The following is a 23,436-nucleotide window of genomic DNA, read 5'->3' as shown; positions in this document are numbered from 1 at the left end:
CGTTAAGAAGAACAGCAGAGGATAGAAGAGGCACCGCAGCCCCAGAAGCCGTGGAAACAGTTCTACGGAATTTCTATCTAGATGACTGTTTGAAATCTAAGACTACGGAAGAAGAAGCAGTTATCCTGGTGAAGAGCCTTCGTGACCTGTGTGCTGAGGGAGGTTTTACCCTCACAAAGTGGGTCAGCAACAGCAGGAGAGTCTTGTCATCCATCCCTGCAGAACACCGGGCCAGTGATCTGAAAGACCTTGATCTTGCACAGGATGCCCTGCCCACTGAACATGCTCTTGGTGTACAATGGTGTACAGAAGATGATACGTTCACTTACTGTATCAAGCAGCAGGACAAGCCTAAGACGAGAAGAGGTATCCTTTCTGTCGTAAACTCCACTTACGACCCTCTTGGTTTCCTGGCACCACTGATACTTCCCGCTAAGCTTCTCATGAGGGACTTGTGTAAAGAAAAGCTAGGATGGGATGAAGAAATTGGTGACTCACGAGCAGAACAATGGTGTAAGTGGCTGGAAGATCTCACTCTGCTCTCAGGCTTCAGTATCAGCAGATGTGTGAAACCCATGGACTTCGGAACCACAGTGGAGGCCCGGTTGCATCATTTTTCTGATGCGAGTGAGGTTGCCTATGGCACAGCATCTTATCTTGTCCTGGTGTGTGACCAAGGCAGGATCCACTGCTTCCTTGTGATGGGGAAGTCAAGAGTGTCCCCACTCAAGCAGATCACCGTTCCAAGGCTAGAGTTGACAGCAGCAGTGGTCGCAGTAAAAGTGGATAAGATGCTGCAAGAGGAAATGCAGATCCCACTCCAGCAGTCAATTTTCTGGACTGACAGTACGACGGTCCTGAAATACATAGACAGTGAGACCACTCACTACAAGACCTTTGTGGCAAACAGGATTACACTCATAAGAGAGGCCACAAAACCATCGCAGTGGAGGTATGTCAGAACGTTGCAGAACCCGGCTGACAAGGCCACCAGGGGCATGAAGGCTAAAAGCTTGATGGAAGATAAAGCCTGGATAAATGGACCGCAGTTCCTTTTACAGCCAGAAAATGAATGGCCACAGAGACCAAAAAAAACATGAATCAGAACATGCAGAATGATCCAGAGATTAAGAATGTCACAGTTAACACCATCACAGCTGAAGAAAAGCTTGACTCTGTGAACAAGTTACTTCAATACTATGACAGTTGGAACCGACTGAAGAGGGCGACTGCGTGGATTATGAGAGTCAAAAAGCTGCTGATCCACCTGAAAAACAAAAGGGAAGAGTTTCAAGGTAAGATCAGTCAAACTGAAAAGGATTCAGAGAAGCAGAAGATGCTCGTGCAACAGCACATAAAAAGGTACAGAGGTACCATGGAAAAGAAATCACTTACCTTTGAGCAGCTGATGACGGCAGAGACAGAAATCATCCGGTACAGTCAAGGTCAATGCTTTCCTGAAGAACTTAAGGCTCTCCGCAGTAATAAGCCTGTCAAGAAAAGCAGCCAGCTGTACAGGCTCGATCCCATGTTGCAAGATGGTATCTTGAGAGTAGGAGGACGGCTGGACAGGTCTGCCATGCCAGCAGACGCAAAACATCCTGCGATACTATCAAAACACTCCAGAGTCACAATTCTCATCCTGAGTGAAGTCCATGAGAAGATTAGTCATTGTGGGCGCAACTACATGTTATCGCAGTTGAGACAAAGGTTTTGGATCCCTCAAGTAACCTCAATCATCAGGAAACTCATATCTGAATGCATGTTGATGAAGACACAACCCAACATGCCACCAGGAATCTTCAACAAGGATGATTTATATACAAGAGGACGTTGGAGGCAAGTGCAATATCTTGCGGATCTATTCTGGCACAGATGGACTCGCGAATTACCCCTTCTCCAGGAACACCAGAAATGGACAAGACAGAAAAGGAACTTTGAACCTGGATATGGTGCTAGTAGTCGACAGTTCATCCCCACGGAACACGGGGATGATGGGAAGAATAACACAAACTTACTAACTAACTGACTCCAGTGGAACTGTACGTCGTGTAAAGTTGCAGACACAAAACAGCACCCTGGAGAGACCTGTGCATAAGCTATGCTTGCTGCAAGAAGCCATATAAAAGCGAGAGGACAATATGATAAAAACGAGGACTGATTTTAGTTCAAGATAATTATTTGCAGTGTGTTGATAGTTGGATTTGATGGCTCTTATTCTTTGAGAATTATTGATAATTGTTTAAATCTTACAGCTTACCCAATTAGGGGCCGGATATGTAAGAGCCATAAAGCAGAAATGATACATAATAGACAACATGCTTCATTTATGTTCATAATTTATATTTTGTGTAAAGCATAGTTTAACTGAGTGATTGATTGTTAATGTTTATAATTCATAATATGCACAAAATGTATGTTGAGGTACAGTGTACAGTGTATTAGTTGACGCTCCCTTAGATTTAGGCCTACAGAGCATGTGCAGAGTCTGTGGAGTGAGAGCTGCGCTAGACACGGGAGCATAAAGTTCTCTTACCGTGTGAGGATTGTCATTTGTGAAAATAACAAGTAAAGACTGAACAATGTGAGATTGCTGTTTATAGACTTCAGTTCTGCATTCAAAGTCAAAGTCAAAGTCAAAGTCAGCTTTATTGTCAATTTCTTCACATGTTCCAGACATACAAAGAGATCGAAATTACGTTTCTCACTATCCCACGGTGAAGACAAGACATATTTTACCAATTTTAAGTCCACAGACAAACATAACATTCAAGTAAACAAAAAAGTAAGTAAATAAGTAAATAAGAGGGCACATATAATAATGAAAAAATAAGAGCAGCAAAATTTTGTTGAAATTGTGCATAGACAGTCAATAAAAAACTAGTGCAAAGTCAGGCCAATAAGAGGCTTGGGTAGTTCTGTTTGACCTGAGTAATAAAGAAAGTGGCATAGTGGTGCAAGTTATGTAAGAGCAGCAGAAGTGTTGTGTTTTCAGGACAACAACACCAAGTTGTAAAGTGTACAAGTGTGCAAGTGTTCAAGTGTGCAAGTGGGAGTAGTGCAGGGCGGCCATTGTGGGTCCAATGTCCAGGATGTTATGTAGCTGAGGGTGGAGGGGGGAGAGGAGGGAGAGAGTTCAGCATCCTTACAGCTTGGTGTATGAAGCTGTTGGTGAGTCTGGTAGTGCGGGGCCGCGGGCTTCTGTACCTCTTCCCAGAGGGCAGTAGATCAAACAGATTGTGAGCGGGTGACTTGCATCACTCACAATTTTGGTCGCCTTTATGGGTGAGGTGGGTGGTGTAAATGTCCTTCAGGGAGGGGAGTGAAGCACCAATGATCCTTCCAGCTGTGTTCACTATGCGCTGCAGGGCTTTCCTGTTGTATTCAGTGCAGCTTCCGCCCCACACAGCGATACAGCTGGAGAGGATGCTCTCAATGGTGCCTCGGTAGAATGTGGTCATGATGGCTGGTGGAGCACTTGCTCGCCTGAGTTTCCGCGAGGAAGTACAGGCGGCGCTGAGCCTCTCTTAGCCAGTGATGCAGTGTTGGTGGTCCAGGAGAGGTCTTCACTGATGTGCACCCCAGGAATTTGGTGCTGCTGGCTCTCTCCACCACAGCACCGTCGATGGTCAGTGGCAGGTGTTGGGTGTGACCTCTCCCGAAGTCAACAACAATCTCTTTGGTCTTGCTGACGCTCAGCAGGAGGTTGTTGTCCCTGCACCACGTGGTCAGATGGTCGACCTCCAACCTGTATTGAGTCTCGCCGCCCTTGGTGATGAGACCCACCAGAGTTGTGTCGCCAGCAAATTTCACTATGTGATTGTTGCTGTAGGTTGCAGTGCAGTCATCGTCAGCAGGGTGAAGAGCAGCCTTGGACTGAGCACGGTATTGTTGCCAACATCGCATTTGGGGGGCCCCAGAGGAAGTCCAGTGCCAGTCAGTGTGATGCTGCTTTGAGGTGATTGTTGCCAACATAAACAGCAATACTTGGGGCCTCTGACAGAGGCAAGTCCAGTAGCCAGTTGCAGAGGTAGGTACTGAGTCCCAGTTTGTCGAAGTTTGCAGATGAGTTGTTGTGGTATTATGGTGTTGAGAAACATGATGGGACGATGGCTTGCTTCAGGGAAGTGTTAAAGATGTCTGTGAAGACATCCTTAAGCTCCCCCGCGCAGTCCTTCAGCAGCCGCACCTGGGATGTTGTCTGGACCTGTTGCCCATTATTGGTGTTGATAGCAGCAAGTGTCCTCCTCACGCTGTCGGCAGAGAGGCACAGGGGCTGCTCATGTAGAGGGGGATGGGTCTTCTGTGGGCAGGTGCTGTTTTGTGCTTCAAAGCGAGCAAAGAAGCGGTTCAGGTTGTTGAGCAGAGGATGTTGCTCTCACAGCTCTGTGGCCTGGGCTTGTAGTCCGTGAGGGCCTGGAATGCCCTGCCATAGGCTTTGTGAGTTCCTGCTGTCTTTGAAGTGGGTGGTTATCTTGTGAGTGTATTCCTTTTTGCTTCCTTGATGCCACGGGACAGGTTGGCTCTCGCTGTTTTCATGCCAGCTTCATCCCCAGCTCTGTAGGCTTTGTCTCTGGCCCTCAGCAGCCTGAGGACATCCCCCGTCAGCCATGGCTTCCAGTTAGCCCGAGTGATGATGTCTTTTGTGTGGGTCACATCATCGATGCACTTGGTGATGTAAGAGGTTACAGTGTCTGTATACTCCTCTATGTCTGTCCGTTGTTGTAGGTGGCTGCCTGCTTAAACATTTCCCAGTCTGTTGTGTCAAAGCAGTCTTGAAGAGCATCGAGGCCCTCAGGCCACACTTTTACCTGCTTACGAACCGGTTTGTTCGCTTTTACCCTTTGTCTGTATGCGGGCATTAGCATAACAGTGATATGGTCTGAAAGTCCAATGTGGGGAGGGGTGGCTTTGTATGCTCCTTTTGTGTGCAGTGTAGACCAGGTCCAGGATGTTATCTCCTCTTGTTGGAAAATCAACATGCTGGTGTAGCTTTGGAAGTACAGTTTTTAGATCAGCATGGTTAAAATCTCCAGTGAAGATGGTGAAACCGCCTGGGTGTGCCGCCTGTTGTTCACTGACAGCCTGGTACAGTTCACTAAGAGCCGCGTTCTTATCGCTGTTGTTGTTGGTAGGCGGGATGTATATTCAACACCATAATACCACAACAACTCATCTGCAAACTCGACAAACTGGGACTCAGTACCTACCTCTGCAACTGGCTACTGGACTTCCTCTGTCAGAGGCCCCAAGTAGTGCGATGTTGGCAACAATACCTCAAGCAGCATCACACTGAGCACAGGGGGCCCCAAGGCTGCGTGCTCAGTCCGCTGCTCTTCACCCTGCTGACGATGACTGCACTGCAACCTACAGCAACAATCACATAGTGAAATTTGCTGGCGACACAACTCTGGTGGGTCTCATCACCAAGGGCGGCCGAGACTCAATACAGGTTGGAGGTCGACCATCTGACCACGTGGTGCAGGGACAACAACCTCCTGCTGAACGTCAGCAAGACCAAAGAGATTGTTGTTGACTTCCCGAGAGGTCACACCCAACACCTGCCACTGACCATCGGCGGTGCTGTGGTGGAGAGAGCGAGCAGCACCAAATTCCTGGGGTGCACATCAGTGAAGACCTCTCCTGGACCACCAACACTGCATCACTGGCGAAGAGAGCTCAGCCGCCTCCTGTACTTCCTCGGAAACTCAGGCGAGCAAGTGCTCCACCAGCCATCATGACCACATTCTACCGAGGCACCATTGAGAGCATCCTCTCCAGCTGTATCGCTGTGTGGGCGGAAGCTGCACTGAATACAACAGGAAAGCCCTGCAGCGCATAGTGAACACAGCTGGAAGGATCATTGGTGCTTCACTCCCCTCCCTGAAGGACATTTACACCACCCACCTCACCCATGAGGCTACCAAAATTGTGAGTGATGCAAGTCACCCGCTCACAATCTGTTTGATCTACTGCCCTCTGGGAAGAGGTACAGAAGCCTGCGCTCCCGCACTACCAGACTCACCAACAGCTTCATACACCAAGCTGTAAGGATGCTGAACTCTCCCCTCCTCTCCCCCCACCCTCAGCTACATAACATCCTGGACATTGGACCCACAATGGCCGCCTGCACTACTCCACTTGCACACTTGAACACTTGCACACTTGTACACTTTACAACTTGGTGTTGTTGTCCTGAAAACACAACACTTCTGCTGCTCTTACATAACTTGCACCACTATGCCACTTTCTTTATTACTCAGGTCAAACAGAACTACCCAAGCCTCTTATTGGCCTGACTTTGCACTAGTTTTTTATTGACTGTCTATGCACAATTTCAACAAAATTTTGCTGCTCTTATTTTTTCATTATTATATGTGCCCTCTTATTTACTTATTTACTTACTTTTTTGTTTACTTGAATGTTATGTTTGTCTGTGGACTTAAAATTGGTAAAATATGTCTTGTCTTCACCGTGGGATAGTGAGAAACGTAATTTCGATCTCTTTGTATGTCTGGAACATGTGAAGAAATTGACAATAAAGCTGACTTTGACTTTGACAACTGAATTACATTTCATGCGCGTCAAGAGTTACTGTCTACAGCTCATATGTGGTACATTTGGTAACAAGACAGAGTGCCATAACAGCAAGGCTTATTCTTATCTTACACTCCTCTTTGATTACACTTTGCGCCCAGGGGTGTTGAGTTGTTTATGTATGAGGTCATGAATGACAGACTATGAACTTATATAAATTCCTGATGATTCTTGAGTAGGGTTGGGTATCGTTTGGGTTTTATCCGATACCGGTGCTAAATCGATACTTTTAAAACGGTGCCGGTGCACCAGTCAGCTAAGTTTAATTAGCGATAACGTAAGGAGATGGTTTCGTAGCCTCTTTGACAGCTCAGTGACATCAGGTATGTAACCTACATATGTATGTTTTTGCCAGCTAACTTTTAACATGATCTTCATATTCATTGTGATGCTATGGGCCTCATACACATGAAAGATTAATATCATGCCATTATGTTGTTTAACACACTGTGAAATAAAGTTTTCACCTTACAACTTTGCTGATAACATTTCAAACTAGAAAATGCAATTCCAGGGAATTACCATTGCATGTAAATGCAAAAAAGCTGCTGTGTATAACATTATATTACTTACAGTATGATTATTCAGATTACACAGTCTTACAGTATTCTTGAAAACCACTTACTTGGTTAGATGTTAGCTTAGAGTATATGACAGTCAGTAAAAATAAATGGTCAATTCAATATTGATCAACATTCTTTGTTTTAATACAGCAGAATGATGCTCAGAATACACTAATGAACACTTACCAATGTAAGCTTGAAGTAAAAATCACAGTTGTATATATATATATATATATATACAGAACTTGATAATGCCTATCATATTATCCTAAGACAGATCTATTTATCAGTGGTAACTCTGAACTGGCAGCAACAGCTAGAGGCCTCAGTTAATGGTGTTAGGTCAAATTTGATGGTGATATATACACTGAAGAATAAAAGAGTCAGCCCTTCAGATGATCAGTTTTAGACAGAACTTAGGTTAGAATCTTATTTTTCACCCAGCACAGCTCAAGTCTAAAAAGAGAGGTCTAACAGCACAGCTATGTTTCACAGATGTTACAGCACAGGAATGATTCAAAGGTATGAATGGTTGACAATATGATTCACAGGTATACATGTTCCATATAGTTAGTGAGTATAGTCCTCACACAACAATATAGTTCTCAGAATGTCTCAGTGTAGATCTCAGATAAGTCTCAGTATGGTTAAATGGTATGTGCACAGATATGGTTACATGTTTGTAAGAATGTATGTTAGTATGTTGCTAGCAACATTGTAAGAGATGTATGGTTGACAGGTGTGCACAGACAGGCACACACGTAATGTCATACATGGTCATCACCACTGGTCTGGTCTGGAACCTAAAAGACAAAAGCAAACAAGTTTAACAGTTATGCCAAAACAATACAAGGAATGTCTGCAATTGTCCTAACAGTAGCCTATCCATGGCTTTCATAAGGTCACTTTCCACATTATAATCAAGCACCAAATGCATTCATAATCTAGGTGCTTGATTGTATACACCTGTGGAAAGGGACCTGATGAAACCCATCAATAGACGAACTATGATAGCGTGATAGTGTTTACTTAGGCTACGTAAGAATCAGGAGCATAGAATGAAAACGTAGCCATGGCCTATTTGATACACAAACAAGCGGTAAACAACATTACAAATTTGGTAAAAATAAAAACAGGAGCATATTTCTTAGCTTTAACTAAAATGTGAACGGTGGAAGCTATAACGTTATGACCATCAACAATGATTCACGTTATTCATACCCTTCATGACACCCATGATGGGTTTCATCAGGTTCCTTCACACAGTATAATCAAGCACCAGTCTGCATTCATAATCTATTCTAGGTGCTTGATTCTATACACCCGTGTTTAGTGACCTGATGTCGAATAAAATCAGAGCCATAGTATCTGTAGGCCTACTTACTTCTCTGGTTTACGTTAACGTTCTAGTTAAAACGCTGCTGGTTAGTAGGCCTAATGAACAAATGTAACGTTAACGTTAGTGCATTAGGCCTACGTTTGATTGTCGTTATCTATCGAAACCTACAGCTAACCGGTCACTGTAACGTTGATGACATATTAACGTTGAGTAACAGTGGGTTTCCTTAATAATCAACGTAGCAAGGTGCTAATGTCCACTAGCCTATATTACTAATGTTAAAACGTTAACGTTACCTAACGTTATAATGTTAGTGTAGTTTATATGTTTCATACATTCATACATATGTAACGCGAACGTTACATAATGTTTGACGACATAAATGACTCAAATACCAAAAACCGGAACACTTACCTTGTCTGTAATTAGAGAAATGTGCCTCTGAATGAGAGTTTCACGAGCAAATAAAGTGACCACGGCACAGCAGCCGAAGACGTTCAGCAGATTCACAGCTCCAGGTAGCTCTGCTACTGTTGATTGTGTGGTGGATTTCTATGACTTAACGGATGCATGTATGGTTTTTATAAACTTTGATATTACTGCAATTATTATGAGACTTCAAGGCCTGTACACATCTTAAACAGACCAGACCAGCAGTCAAGGAGTGGGGTGAGGGAGTTCACAGTGATACCTGGCTGGATGGTCGAGGGGGTGAAGGAGTTTACAGTGACACCTGGCTAGATGGTCGAGGTGAAGGAGTTCACAGTGAACTAGATGGTCGAGAGCGAGAGGATGATGTAATTGGATGATGTAATGGTGGTAACAGCAAGGCCAAGTAACAGGTGGCAAGATAAGAAGCCCTGTTACAACTGGAAAAAAACAGAATCTGGGAAAAAACCCAGAAGGAGACAGTTTTGCATATAATTTATGCTTGATGAGACAATGGGTTCCACAATAGTTGTAACCTTGGTGGATGCTGATAGGCCAACAGGTGTCTTTCGAGGGTGGCGAGAGGGCCCAACCCCAAGGTTAAGGAGTATAAAAGATAGGTCGCAGCCACCTGTTAGTCAGATCTCATCGGGGGCGCCAGCTGATGACATCTCACATCACCCTATTGCTTGACACCTGGTCTGGACATGGTTTAGGCTAGACTATCACTGCAATACGGTGAATAAAGATCAACAGTCTTCAGAGATCTCCTGTCTGCATTGTCTCCTTCGGACGCTTTGTTCCAGAGTGCTAATTAGTAAGTAGTTAAGTGATAAAGTGTTCAGTGGATTCGGAAGTGGACCGGTTTTTTCCACGACAATTGCTTTCAGGTGGAGGTCACGTCATAATGCTAAAAGTTGCCGCCACGGCGGTCAATGTTAACTCTATGAGAATTTCTTGCTCTTTTATCATAAATATCTAAAAAAGTATAAAGTTCACAAATGTGAAAAAACATAGAACAAATCTCCGTTACAAGACCTTTGTAGGAGTGGTTGAATGACGTCGAACGGTTCAGTGGTTTTAGAGCCTTTGAACGTCAAATTTGGTCGGAAGAAGAATAATAATAATAAGAACAGCGATAATAGTCCATTTACATGCAATGCAATAAATGTCAGTTAGCGCATTAGCAAGGATATTGTGTAACGTATAGGCTAGCCTACTGTTGATGTTGTTTCATAGCCTTTTGCTTGTGTGTAGTTAGGCAGGCCCACTGCTAGTTTTTGACAGGAGCTCGCGATATCGCTTTAAAGTAAGCTACTTGGGCTCATGCAAGCTGTCAAACCCTGTCCTCTTGCCTACGTGGTGCACCCTCTGGCTTATACATCCAGTGTTTATCATAGCTGACTGTATCTGGATGTGTTGCTATCAGAGCAAGATGTTAGAGATGGCGCATGGCATGCAGTGATGCCTCGTATAAAAAAAAAATAATTAAAAAAACGCTATTTAAGCACCGAAATGAGGCACCGAAATCCACGTTGTTATTCGATGCAGTTACTACCGTTTGTGTCGGCACCGGTGCCATATTAGAACCTTGTTTCGGTGCCCAACCCTATTCTTGAGATATTAAGGAATGAAGTAATACGTAAATCATGAATTAATTCATGCATGAATTCATGATAATTCATGTACCCTTACTGTGTTACCAAAGGATGCTATGCCCAAAACACACACACCCATGACTGATTAAAATACACACCCATGACTGATTAAGAAACACACCCATGACTGATTAGGAAACATGAGAATATATACTATATATATAATATATATATATAAACATGAGAATATATACTATATATATATAAACAGGAGAATATATACTATATATTTATAAACAGGAGAATATATACTATAACAGGAGAACAACCTTATTTCGCCATGCGCCCAGGTTTGATGACACAATCATGCCATTAAATTAGTGAATGTGGACTGGCCACGCCTTTAATGTCTATGAACTTTGCGCCTCTGACCATCCCTTTCTGATGGCCAAGATAGGGCCCACACAGACACACACCACGCACACACACACACACTGATGGCCAAGATGGGGCCTTAAGTGTGTTTCGCTGTGTACATATCACACAGTTTCACAAGAGCTTAATGGCAATGGAGAGCTTCACAGTTCAACTCTGACCTCTTGTGTCTGCAATTACCTGCATGCAGGTAGGAGTTGAAGCTGTAGGTGCATTTACCTGCATGCAGGTAGGAGTTGAAGGTGTAGATGTGAAGGTGTAGATGCATTTACCTGCATGCAGGTAGGAGTTGAAGGTGTAGATGCAATCCTGAATGTCAAAGGGGAAAGTGTAGATGTCCAGATTGCAGGAACTGACCACCCTCACGGGGGCCATGTCAACCACTGTGCCATCGCTGAACACATACACGTAGGAAGTGTCCGGTCCAGTGTTGGCCTCCATGCTGACGAACACACACACACACACACACACACACACACACATACACATACACACACACACACACAAGTACACGCACACACAAACACACACGCACACACACATACGCACACACACATATGCACACACACACATACGCACCACACACACGCGCGTACATGCACAAACACACACACACACACATGCGTACATGCACACACATACGCACACACACGCAAACATACACACACACACAAAAAGGATAGCAGAGGATGAGACTTTTAAGCATTTTACGGATATCTCCTCCTTAGCAAAACACTTAGTAATTTCGATCTCTTTGTATGTCTGGAACATGTGAAGAAATTGACAATAAAGCTGACTTTGACTTTGAAAATCGTATGTGCAGAACATGGCATTAATCAATATTGTTGCTAAACGCATATTAATAGTATGTTAGTTAGTTAGTTCCAATGTCAATTCAAAGTGTTTGATACTGCATTTAGACAGCAATGCAGCAGTTCACACTCACAATTCACTGATGACGATATCTGGTGTCCAGAGGTTCACTCTGGGCAGAGAGATTTTATCCACACCACACTCCTCCACATCCCAGCTCACAAACTCATTTTGCCAGCTCTTTGTAAATGAAACACAGATCTACTAGTTTACAGGAAACAAACACTTCCCCACATCATTCTCAACAAATACAGATTACAAACAGTGCAGTTGCATACACATGCTCACCAAACTGAGCCAAATGAAGGTTGTCAACAGCTGTGCCTTTTCATCCTAGAGATAAATAATCAATTAATAATATGACATTTATGACTATAATATGACAATATGACTTTAATATGACTTTGCCATTTCATGGATTACATTATTTAGCAAACTGTAAAGGTTGACTTACTACATCCAAGATGCCATAGACTGTGAAAAATATCCCGACCACAGTAGGACTGGTCAGGTGCTGGACAGGACGGACTGCGCTCAGGTTAAAAACACTCTGTCCGAAAGCAGCCAGCAGTGACTCTGTGTTCGGCTGGGTGCAGTTCAGACCCACAGCAGCCTGAAAGACCACACCTGAGAGAGACAAGAGTAAGAGCACACCTGAGAGAGACAAGAGTAAGAGCACACCTGAGAGAGACGAGAGTAAGAGCACACCTGAGAGAGACACACCTGAGAGAGACAAGAGTAAGAGCACACCTGAGACCACACCTGAGAGACAAGAGTAAGAGCACATCTGAGAAAGACAAGAGTAAGAGCACACCAGAGAGAGACAAGAGTAAGAGCACACCTGACAGAGACACACCTGAGAGAGACAAGAGTAAGAGCACACCTGAGAGAGACACACCTGAGAGACACACCTGAGAGAGACACACCTGAGAGAGACAAGAGTAAGAGCACACCTGAGAGAGACAAGAGTAAGAGCAAACCTGAGATAGACAAGAGTAAGACCACACCTGAGAGAGACACACCTGAGAGAGTCAAGAGTAAGAGCACACCTGAGAGAGACACACACCTGAGAGCCAGTTCGAACCCCGACCAGTAGGCACGGCACTGAGCAAGGCACCTAACCCCTCACTGCTCCCCGAGCGCCGCTGTTTTCGCAGGCAGCTCACTGCGCCGGGATTAGTGTGTGCTTCACCTCACTGTGTGCTGAGTGTGTTTCACTAATTCATGGATTGGGATAAATGCATAGACCAAATTTCCCTCACAGGATTAAAAGAATATACTTATACTTAGAGTGGGCATCGCTTTCAAATGACCACTTCAGTCACGCATTACAAGGCGTGAAGCTGCGTGAAGCTTTAGTACCACTTTCAGCCACTGTGCGTCGCTCTGCCACTGTACATCGCTCTGCCTGCCACCCCTTCTGAAAAATAAGGAGGCTACCATTAAACATAATTGTTGCCGAGAGTAATCCCAGCCTACGAACTCAATAACAAAATAAATCATGCATAATTAAACATTACCTCGATTTAGGCTACTTGGGTATGGCTTAAGGCTTGACTACACGGTGGTAACGAAAATCGAAATCGAAATTTGCTGACTACATTATTGTCAGTGTTGGGGTTAATACAACTACGCAAATCAAAACAGTGTCTTGTGTGATAATTGAGCCAGTAGAGAAATAACTGTTCAGAATTAATCTGTAGCCTTGGGTAGGCTTCTGCAGAAAACAATGTTGTTGCCGATTTAATACTATCTGGCGACATTTTTAATAGGCTACACAATAGAGGCTTAGACAACTATGACCCACGTTTTGGTTTAAGTAGAATTAATTTGCCCTACTTCTTGACTGCAATGTAGTCAATTGACTGCTTGACATGTCATTTTAATTTTTCTGTACAATAAACAAATACATCTGCTTTATGCCGCAGAATACATTCATATTTGGCTGACTTCTGCATACGCGCAAAAAAACACTGCCAGGCCATCCTTCATCGTTTGCCGTAACCCGACCGACCCTGTCAATTTAGAACCGACCCAAATATTTATTTTTTTCCCCTTTTAGTCCGACCGACTTGCCGGTTGTATACTTGCGTTAAGAACGACCGATTTTTTTTTTACTCTAAACAACCAATACAAATAAAATACTATTTATTTTAGTAGGCCTAAGTATTGTTAATATAAATTGCCTACATACAAACGTATTGCATTTCGTTAGATGTCCGAGTCACGCATAATGTTTGAAAACCACTGGCTCGTAATCACAATAATTTAACACACAACAGTTGGATACTTCATCATGTTCCCATGCCTACATTTTTGGTGAGTAGCATAGAGATCGTTAAAACAATAAAGTATGGCTTTTGGGACATCGAAAACTTATATTTTTAATAGGGTAGACTACCGTCGGAGATGATGACTTGCAAAGGCCTCAGGATAACACGTTATCTCCACTATCATCAGTCAATGCCCCCTTGATCAAAGTGGGGAATGAAAGAAAAAGTTTGAGAACCACTGGCTTAACAAGTTACCTGCAGTCCAGAATACACAGAATATTGCAACAGAAAGTTGCCTTTATAATCAACTACTATTTGTTCCAACAGCATTCAAACAAAGCCTTTATAAAAGTGAAAAAAAAAAACAATATTCCATAAGAAGTAAATTAAAATATAGCCGCAAGCGGCAATGGCGGGCCCGAGCACCTGCGGGCCGCAACCCGTGACATGTCGGAATCCAACAAAGCACCAACGTGGTGCGTTTGTGAAATGTACATATTTGATGTGTGTGCTATTTGTTTTTGTATTTTATTTTCTGCCACATTTACTTGCTTGGCCAGGTGGGGGCGCAATGCAAGGCAGGCCCATTGGGTGTCATCATAATCATAATATATATTAACCTGAGAAATTTCATATCATTCATTTTAAGCAAAGAACATTTCTGATACACTTTTTGGTTGGCCAGATGGTGGCACTATGCTAGGCTTGTGAATAACGAATGTGAATATCATCACAATAATGATATCCAATATTTTATAAAGTTTCAGATCAATCACTTAAGGCATTGTCCATTTCTGGCACATTTCCTGCTTGGCCAGGTGGTGGCGCTATGCCAGGTCAAGTCACAGTGACGTAAGGGGGCGCTATGGAGTTCCTGGGAAACGCTCGGTGCCAAGGCTTTTCTCCTGTATATTCACGGTACCTCTTGACCTGTGTGCCAAATTTCATGCTTTTTCACCGATGGGAAGCACCTCTTTTGGCATCACAATTCATCACATTTTATTCTGCAAAAAATCCCAAATACCTCACTTCCTGTTGGGCGTGGCTAATGCATTGTACATACGAAAGTTGTTCATCTTGGGGAGATACACACACCTACCAAATTTGGTGTGTCTAGCTGAAAGTATGTGCCAACCACTGGATCAATCACCTAAGGGGGCGCTACTGAGTCCCTGGGCCACGCCGGGGTCAAGCCTTTATGCCTGTGTAGCCATTGTGATACCAGATGTGTGTGCCAAATTCCAAGACTTTTCATCCATGTTAAAAACCTCAAAAATAGCAAAAAGGTGAACAAATAATAATAATAATAATAATAATAATAATAATAAATAATCTTTCCAAAAACAATAGGGCTTCACACCTCTCGCGCACCGCCGGTGCTCGGGCCCTAAATACTGTTACTGGAGTAACTGTATCCCAAGCTTCAGCTCCCCACATCTGTGACAGGCAGACGTGACACCGCTAAATTCTCAGCTTGTTTATACCCCACACTGAACGCGTAAGACTGCTAGGTCCATCACTGTGAAAGAAAATGGCGTAAATTCAAACTTCAGATCCATTATGAAATCCATAAAGAGATGTTCCGCACATATAACTCTGAAATATACAAAGCAAGACAGTCCTTTTTTCAGTTCAAATAACACTCGTATTCTATTTTCAACTGTTGATAAGTTAACAAATCCCCCCTCACAATTAGCGCCTGAACTTCTCTCAACTACTAAATGCAATGAGTTTTCATCTTTTTTTAAAGGTAAAATTGACAAAATCAGACTCAACATATCTGCTCAACTACAAATTCAACAACCTGAACTTCCAGCAACAAACAGAGGGAAACTAAACTTGATGTCAGAGTTCAGCTTGATAGACTACGAAACACTTGAAAAAACGGTACAGAATCTTAGCTCTTCCACATGTGTCTTAGACACTCTGCCTACCAATTTCTTCAAAACCGTTTTTCACCTCATAGCGGCGGATGTCCTTCAAATTGTAAATGTATCACTGCTGTTTGGCACTTTTCCTAAGTCACTGAAAACAGCTGTTGTAAAGCCACTTCTCAAGAAGAATAACCTGGATGATTATTGGCAAAATTATTGAAAAGATAGTCTTTGATCAATTAACCACCTTCCTAACATCAAATGGGTATTTTGATTACTTTCAGTCTGGTTTTCGGGCAAATCACAGCACTGAAACTCTCATTAAAGTTCCCAATGACATACGCCTCAACACAGATTCAGGTAAAACATCAGTCCTAGTGCTACTGGACCTGCAGCATTTGACACTGTTGATCACAATATTTTACTACACAGACTAGAACACTGGGTTGGATTTACAGGCATAGTTATCAGCTGGCTAAAATCATATCTACAAGAAAGGAGCTTCTTTGTTGCCATCGGAAACTGTACCTCAACACCAACGTCCTTGACCTGTGGTGTTCCCCAGGGGTCGATCTTGGGGCCACTATTATTCAACCTCTATATGCTCCCACTTGGACAAATCATCCAAAATAATTTGATTTCATATCATAGCTATGCAGATGACACACAAATTTACTTAGCTCTTTCACCAAACGACTATGGTCCTCTTGAGTCTATGTGTCAGTGTATAGAACAAATCAACACCTGGATGTCTCTTTCTTCAGCTGAACAAAAAAAAAACTGAAGTAATTATATTTGGTAAAAAGGAGGAAAGACTTAGGGTTGCCACTCTCCTTGACACAAAAGGGTTGAAGGCAAAGGATACAGTTAAAAATCTTGGTGTATTAATTGACAGTGATCTAAATTTCAACAGCCACATGAAAGTGATAACTAAATCAGCTTTTTACCACCTCAAAAATATTGCCAAACTCAGAGGGCTGATGTCAAAACATGACTTAGAAAAACTCATCTCCAGCAGGGTTGATTACTGCAATGGACTGTTCACAGGCCTTCCTAAAAAGACTATTAAACAGCTTCAGGTGATACAAAATGCAGCAGCTAGGACTCTAACAAAAACTAAAAGAACTGACCACATTACTCCAATTCTTAAGGCCTTGCACTGGCTTCCAGTAAGTCACAGAATTGACTTTAAAGCACTATTGCTTGTTTATAAATCAGTAAATGGAGCAGGACCTAAATACCTGTCAGACATGTTTCAGCAGTACACACCTTCTCGTCCTCTCAGGTCCCAGGTGAAAAACCTGCTAGTAAAACCTACTGTTAGAACTAAACATGGTGAAGCAGCTTTTAGCTGCTATCTTGTTCAACTGTGGAACCAACTTTAGGATGACATCAAAAAGACCCCAACTGTAGCCAGTTTTAAATCTAGACTTAAGACCAAACTGTTCTCAGATGCTTTCTGCTAACTGTGCCGAGTTACAAATTCTGAATCTGCCTTGATAATTATTCTACCTTGTCTTTTATTACTTTTTTTACAACTTTTGCCTTTGTTTTTGCTTAATAATTATTCTTTATTTTTAAATTATTCTACATTGTGTTTTATGTTTTCTTTTTATTATGATATTTACCTTTTAACTATTCCATAAAGCTATTTTAAGTTAGAATAAAAAACGTAGAATGCAGTGCCTATTTTAAAGATGGTTTTATTGTAGGTCTGAACTAGGCTTTGCTTAGGCCTATTACTTAGCAAACATAACCGATTGGCCAAAGTAGCCTGAGCTATTAATACTTGGGAAAATACCCTTTGAACAGACATCAGGAACCACGATCAGTGAAGAACAGGAGTTACCTCCACTTACTTTACTCCTAATTTGCTGTGCAAACAGTCATTTTAGGGTCTCAGATGACGCATCCATAATGCGCGCTGGCTGCGTTTTGAGGCTAGTGCAAGACGGCGGGGCTTGGATTTAAACATGTAAACAATTTCATCATAGATTGCTTTCAGGAGCTTCTGGGAAATGGAGTTGCTTTAATTTATTTAGAGAGTGAACAAACTTATGAAACAGAGAAGTATCGTCATGTAATCCATTGATTTCAACAATGTAACTGTATTCTAAATACTAACTATTTAACTTGTAACTGTATCGGAATACAGTTACTCATAATTTGTATTCTGAAAACATAACGCCGGTACATGTATTCCGTTACTCCCCAACACTGCATACAGACAACCAACACTGGTTAATAGGTAGCCTAGAAATCTAGACGCGCCCCTAGCGGCAGCAAATTAATTTGCTGCCAGGGCTAGTCTAGCAACTCTCCGTTGGCTTGTGAGCTCCAGAAATCGAAACTTAATCAGGCCAATGAAATCGTGTATAGAGTCGTGTATAAAGGTGGGCTTAACATAATGATTGATGGCAGAGTTGCAATGGTTTGGCTTGAATTCCCTGCTACTTGAAAACAAATTAGATGGATGTTGCTGCTGGCGAACAGTGTGACACAAGTTAAGCTTTTATTATGTTGGCAAACATTTGAACTAGCCAACTAGCTCTTCACCCCCTCCATGTTTGGTACTGTTTGTCCACTAGCCACTTGCACCACTGTCTTTATGCCTCACTGTTTGCGTGCTATATTAGCACATATGCATAACCCCCTCCATGCCACAGCCGAACTGTGGCCACACTTATACATTTTCTTAAATAGTTAAATATATAGATATATAGACTTTACTTTATTTCTGCATTGTTGCACTGTTGACTTACTCATTTGCACTATCACCATGACCACTATCACCATTGCACTACCACCATGACACTCATTCACACAGAGCACCTTACCATACCTTACTATGCACAGAGAATCACAGGCTCAGTCCCTGCCTCAGTCATTGCAAGCGCCTCTGATTTATTAATCACCACTATGTGGATACTGTTTTTAGAATTGATTTAGATTAAGTGTTAGTTAGTATAATTTGTATTTTTGTCATTTATATTTTAGTATATTTTATATATTGTATTAAGTGTTAGTATAATTTGTATTTTAGTATATTTAGCATATTCTTTATCTTCTACTGTCCTTACTGCTTAGTTGTGTTTTTATATTATATACTTTAATTACTCTTTCTGCTGTTAAAGAATGTGTTTGTGTTGTATGTATGCTGCTGAGACCTTGAATTTCCCCTGGGGATCAATAAAGTATCTATCTATCTATCTATCTATCTATCTAACGCATGGGACTCATAGCGCTGCCGCTGTCCTATTGCGTGCAGAGGGAATTTGAAAGACAACTGATTATCCCGCCCCTCGGACTGAGCACTGCGAACGGTGAGTTCCCAGACCCTACATTTTAATGTGGGTCTGGCTCACCAGGCTAGTTAATAGGCCTATATCGTGAAGATTTTTCTTGCCATCTAAGGCACGAGCACATCTGTGAGGCCAAGCCTCACGAAGTAGCCCGTTTGTTTACAACTAACATTACATTTAATTAAACTGCTTATAGGCTATGCCGAAATAGTTTTCAACATTTTTGAATATTAGTGTCGGGTGAATTAGGAAATGTTCTCAAAGTAGCCTTATGGCTGACAGCTGCTTGGGATCCCCCCTGTCAAGCAATATAACCATACAAATGCGCGCACTCATTGTTTCAAACGTTGTAATTTCGACTTTGTCAGAACTGAAGAGCTGTGGAGGACACGGCATGGCATGCCCAATTGAAAATAAATGAACGCAACGCAACACAACACAGACCCTGCTTCTCTCGTGTCAGTCACTGACATGAACGAAACACAGAACCCGCTTCTCTCACGGCAGTCACTGACAGTAGCCTAGAATAAATGCATGGGGAAAAAATGACAAAGACATCGTAAAACACTGAAAGTTAATATTTTGTCGCTATAACATACATCTGTCCTTTGTCAAATGTGTTATGTTCCAAGTAGCCTAGTGCGTAATTCTGCTTCATGAAGTTGAACAAATACATTTGCTTATTTCACAGAAAAATATAAATAGCCAGTTAGGGTCTACAGTGCAGAGTTGGTAAGTTATGGTAGGCCAACTTGGAGTGAACATACAAACAGGGGAAATTGTTTCTCTTGTAGCTGAGTAGCCTTAGGTGCGCACGTAGACATAAGGCCGAACATGCAAGTGCCAATGAATCGTGCTCTCATGACAATCACGTCGTTAAACTTAAATAGGTTAACATCACTCTAAGTTCGCCTTCAAGCAAGGACTGTTTCGTTGGAAGGGCAAGGGGTAGCAACAGGGCAACACAGAGACAGGCCCGATGGCAGGGCTGTTATGAGAGTATTAAAATATGGGATAGTCTCACGGAAAACATTAAAGCGGCAAGACAGCCGGGGAAGTTAAAATCGTGATAAACATGGAAAAAGTTGGCATGCATTGTTTTAGGTCCCGTGCACAGGGATTATTTGTCATATTATTAATCACATATGATTATTTGTGAAATTGTCCAAACAGGCGCAACACATTTGAAAAGGAAGGACTGGTAGCATGCAAGCTCACGGGAAAGATTGATTTAAGAACGTTATCACAGTGTGTGGCTGTGGCGCAAAGCAGCGCAGGCGGAAAACAGCGACAATTGGCAGGGGAGGGTCATGTCTTTTAATTTCAATTTCTAGCAGTCAAGGGAGGGTCAGGCAACTTTTGACTGAAGCACTCAAAATTCCTCCGGTGGCCCCCAGTCCCTAGATTGCTGCTGGGCTATATGTCTTGGTTCATGTCTGTTAACAACTCATTGCCGTCAAACGCGTAGCCTATCTCGCGGTTGCATCCATTACAAACAAACATGCAATGTGAATGTCTGGGATTGGGAAGAGCACTAAATGCTCTTTTAATAAGCACGAAGTCAAACCTTTAAATAAAAAAAACTCTTTAATAATCAAAAAAATAAACCGCTAATGAAGTAAACTTGTGACCATCAAAAATGATGAAAATTATGGCCTGTAACTCCGTGATAACAGGACGTAACAGGAAGGGATTTGGCTGAGCAACTGAGGTTAATATGCTCTATATTTTGTCAAAATGATGTCTGTCTATCATCGTTGCACTTGGAGAAAACCAGAATGTTTAATTTGTCCTGCGTTTCTTGTACGGCTGCAGACGGGATTCACTCGCAGTTAACCAAATATTTCTTTATTAGGGCAGGCATATTTCTGGCTATTAAATTATTTCTAAACCAGTCTGCTAAAGTCTGTAGTGAAGTCTGTGTAGGGTTTTCCAGGCTCCATTACGAGACGCCCTGCTCACTTGAGACATCTACCGGTTGTTTGGGTTGTTGCAGCGTCGTTGCAGCGTCACTGGAAAAATACAAATTAAAGTCGCGTGATACCGCGTGGACCGCAAGTGAAGCTGGCCAAGTCGAAGCACTGCCCACTGTATACTATACTTATACTGAATATTGATGTGCATTGAAGTGGATATATAGTGCATGTGTGAAATAAGTACATTTTGTAATTATTTTATAGTTTTTCAAGTTCATATTTTGCATTTTAGTGTACAGTTCCTACTTTGCAGGAGTAAACAGAGGAGAGCAGGGGTCCGTTGGCCATGCGCACTCCATCGCAGCACCTGTCACATTCATGAACGATGTCAGTTCATTTTCATTAGTCTAGTCATTTATGCGTCCAAGATGCATGTTGACTTTCACTGCATAATATCTACATTAGATTTGCTTACCTTCAGAGTGGCTTCACCATCTCGGTCCATTGAAATTCGGTCCCCTGAATGACAGTCCAATGTGACAGAGAAGCATTTATCTCTGTCAGTTTTGCATCAGTATACTTGTGTCAACCTCGCTTGAGACTGCCCATAAAAACCCATCGCCAGTTTTGCATATGTAGGTCTCATGGAAACGTGTCATCTACCCATGAATGTGACATGTGGTGGTGTATGAGGCACGTTTGTTTACCAGGGGCCTCTCTCAACTGTGTACTGGGTGCCCAAATCCTCCGCAGCTGATGAGAAGGGTCATGCTCCTGCCCTGTGACAGTGACGTAGTGCAATAGCTGGCATTCCATGATGTTGTGTAGTCATTCTATATCAGAACCCCTGACATACAATCCAAATAGTCTACAAGAAACTTTCATCTGAGACCAGGATTATGCTTCTACACCAAGGGCTCATCATATGCAGTAAGCCTTTCATTGTCAGTATGCATTTTGAGTTACCAAAAGTTCTTACTGTATGTGGAGTCTCCATAGGACGTTGAGCTAAACACATGGGCATACTTTTACAAATCATTGTATAGAATACTCTTTTATAATACATCTTTTATTCTATATTGATCTACTTTTACACACAGCTTCCACAGACCTGGGACTCAGTTATGTTTCTTAGACACATCAAGTGACCTAGAGGGATAAAATGTGGTCAGTTAAGAGATGTTTGTAATCCAGGAGAAAGAAAGAAAAACAATATTCTAGCCTCTGTAAGTACTTCCTAAGAAACTACAGGGTCTGAGCTTTCTGAGGAGCTCAAGCATTTGATTAGATAGATAGATAGATAGATAGATAGATAGATAGAAAGATAGATACTTTATTGATCCCCAAGGGGAAATTCAAGATTATAGGCCAAAACAGGTGGGAACAGTGCCCTCTGAAGTAGGCGCAGTGCAATTTTGGGCAAAAGATAGACCTTTGCTAGGCATAAGGTAAACCTACACGCACACACACCCACCCACACACACACACACACACGTACACGTACACGCACACACACACAAACACACACCCACACACCCACACAAACACACACCCACACTAGCCCTGGGCCAGATTCACCCTGATGCCCAACTCTGCGTAGAGCTTATACAGTTTTAGAACCCTTTACCAGTGATGCCCAACTCTGCGTAGAGCTGATACAGTTTTAGAACCCTTTACCAGTGCTCTCCTGTCTATTCATAGTTATTCAAAAGCATGATGGAAGAATTGATATTTGTGTCCCTTACTGTCAATATTCAACGGCATTTAGTGCTAGGATGATGCCCAGTTCAAACACTGACTAAATGGGTCATGATTCTACCAGATAAGCAAACCTTATATCATGCACTATCAAGCAATATCAAGTCAGTGTAGCATGAAAGTGAGTTAGTTTAAGCTAAAGTACTGCATTGTGTTGCTTTAAACCAGTGGTCCCCAAACTACGGCCCGCCAACTCATTTTGGGTGGCCCCCCAAAACATGTCCGTGGTATATAGCATCTGGCCCGTACGGGAGTACGACATCGTCAAACTATAACCTCCGTAATTTCCCCATTCATTCTCTATGGCGAGTCTTAACAGTACACATGTAATACTCCTTTTGTCCACTGGTGGTTATTTTGGCGCTGTTTCCCGTTTGCCATCGAAAACGGAATGAAATGTAGGCCTATCTGCAAACAATGTAAGAGTCCTATGCTGACTGCATCAGTGCTCAAAGTATTCTAAATGTTTATCAATTATT

At 42.5% G+C, this 23,436-nt stretch overlaps 1 protein-coding gene across 1 annotated transcript in view; it reads right to left on the bottom strand.

The window, feature by feature from the left end:
* The window catches only part of LOC125300814 (5-hydroxytryptamine receptor 3C-like), a 32,213-nt gene extending 10,198 nt beyond the window's left edge, over window positions 1-22,015 (bottom strand). The window contains 9 exon segments of the mRNA XM_048252944.1: window positions 11,234-11,403; window positions 11,908-12,014; window positions 12,123-12,167; window positions 12,208-12,461; window positions 12,543-12,557; window positions 12,676-12,690; window positions 12,746-12,760; window positions 12,842-12,856; window positions 21,907-22,015. Of these exon segments, the coding sequence (XP_048108901.1) occupies window positions 11,234-11,403; window positions 11,908-12,014; window positions 12,123-12,167; window positions 12,208-12,461; window positions 12,543-12,557; window positions 12,676-12,690; window positions 12,746-12,760; window positions 12,842-12,856; window positions 21,907-22,015 (745 nt within the window).
* Window positions 22,016-23,436: the final 1,421 nt, after the last annotated feature.

The sequence above is a fragment of the Alosa alosa genome, chromosome 9 (genome assembly GCF_017589495.1).
Source record: "Alosa alosa isolate M-15738 ecotype Scorff River chromosome 9, AALO_Geno_1.1, whole genome shotgun sequence".
NCBI classification, from domain to species: domain Eukaryota; kingdom Metazoa; phylum Chordata; class Actinopteri; order Clupeiformes; family Clupeidae; genus Alosa; species Alosa alosa.
The sequence above is the reverse complement of the archived record's forward strand: the minus strand, read 5'-3'. Positions and strand labels throughout refer to the sequence as shown.